The sequence below is a fragment of the Notolepis coatsorum genome (genome assembly GCF_963971535.1).
Source record: "Notolepis coatsorum genome assembly, chromosome: 19".
Taxonomy (NCBI): Eukaryota; Metazoa; Chordata; class Actinopteri; order Aulopiformes; family Paralepididae; genus Notolepis; species Notolepis coatsorum.
Window position 1 is genome coordinate 79453672 of NC_140183.1, and position 1509 is coordinate 79455180.

The 1509-nt window shown below is 47.8% G+C and overlaps 2 protein-coding genes across 2 annotated transcripts in view; one reads left to right on the top strand and one right to left on the bottom strand.

Moving 5' to 3' along the window:
* Positions 1 to 1133, top strand: part of LOC311246573 (uncharacterized protein) — a gene marked incomplete at its 3' end in the record, with an annotated part of 13460 nt that extends 12327 nt beyond the window's left edge. Inside the window, exons 2-3 of the mRNA XM_084336723.1 lie at positions 578 to 655; positions 1125 to 1133. Coding sequence (XP_084192849.1) covers positions 578 to 655; positions 1125 to 1133 — 87 coding nt within the window. The remainder of the gene's footprint in view (positions 1 to 577; positions 656 to 1124) is intronic.
* Positions 1134 to 1218: 85 nt separating this feature from the next.
* Positions 1219 to 1509, bottom strand: part of cgna (cingulin a) — a gene marked incomplete at both ends in the record, with an annotated part of 37068 nt that continues 36777 nt past the window's right edge. The window contains 1 exon segment of the mRNA XM_084336724.1: positions 1219 to 1255. Within this exon segment, the coding sequence (XP_084192850.1) occupies positions 1219 to 1255 (37 nt within the window).

Below are 1509 nucleotides of genomic sequence, written 5' to 3' on the forward strand. Positions count from 1 at the left end.
TTGTACATGTGGATGTGTGTTGGTCGGCCTACTCCTCCCACTTGTATTGTTAGCGCGCCAGATAGTTTACTGCTTCTGTAAGACTCCCGTTTCCATGGAAATGTTCCGTCCCCCTCCTGACATCAGATTTCCTGCCAGGCTTTCCCAGAAATCCATTCCCGCGCCTCCAATTGGCTGCGAGAGGTCTTCTGGGCAGCCCCCCACCCCACTGAGGACCTCTGACGTTCAGAACACGCTGTTTTAATCCCAACTAGAACACTATGTTTCTCTCGCAAGCTGTTAAAAACTTTTGGTTTGACTCCGACGCCCTGTCCCCGTCTCCTGGGTGCGGGCCCCCTGAATTCAGTACCTCCTTCTCTCTCTCTCTCTCTCTCTCTCTCTCTCTCTCTCTCTCTCTCTCTCTCTCTCTCTCATCTAGTGACTATTTATGACTCACTCTCTCCTCTTCATTTTTCCATCTCCTCCTTTACTCCTTTACAGTAGTTCTCCAAGTCGTCTCTCTCCCTCTCTCTCCATCACATAGCGGTGCCTTTGTGGCGTCTCTTCATCTCATTGTTTCTTCCTGCTGTTACTTCAGGAGGGGTGCAGGCGACTTCGACTCACGCTGCACGACCAGAGCCAGCTGGTGAGGAGTGCTGAGCAGCCCAGAGGCAAGGTAAGAACAGCCCTACACCCTACACCCTACACCCTACACCCTACACCCTACACCCTACACCCTACACCCTACACCCTAGGCCCTACACCCTACACCCTACACCCTACACCCTACACCCTACACCCTACACCCTACACCCTAGGCCCTACACCTACACCCTACACCCTACACCCTACACCCTACACCCTACACCCTACACCCTACACCCTACACCCTACACCCTACACACCCCTAGATTCTACCTCTAACCCTAAAACAGAGCATAGACCCAGACCCAGGCTATCAGAACAGAAGAATAAAGAGGGGAGCTCGTCGTGAAGGTGCACAGTACTGCAGAGCACTATCGGGGTAGCAGGGCTGATCTTTTGGTTCGTAATGGTTGGTTTGTTGGTTCGTAAGAGTCTACGATTATTCCAGCACGAGCTAAAAGGAATTTATTGAATTTATTGTTTCTTAAATATATGGTCAGGCTGATTGAATTCTGCTATAGATTTGGTTGTTTATATGGTGATTAAAACCATTGAATATAATCGATTTGCTTCCATGGTCCGCTTGCATGGGGTTCACTGCCAAACACCAGGCTGGGAGAACTTCATTTTTCTAATGGGTGAATGGTGTTTTAATATTATGTTACTGTTGTAAGCTCTACACAGGTGAGGTCTTTAGGTCTGTACAGGCTATATTCATACATTTGTGATTAGAGTATAACTATGTATTATTTATCATTTAGAATGTGATCAAGTAGGTTTATGCCATTGTACTGCATAGAGCTGTATAGTTAATATTTGTCATGCAACATGCACGCACACACACACACACACATACACACACGCACACACACACACACACGCACA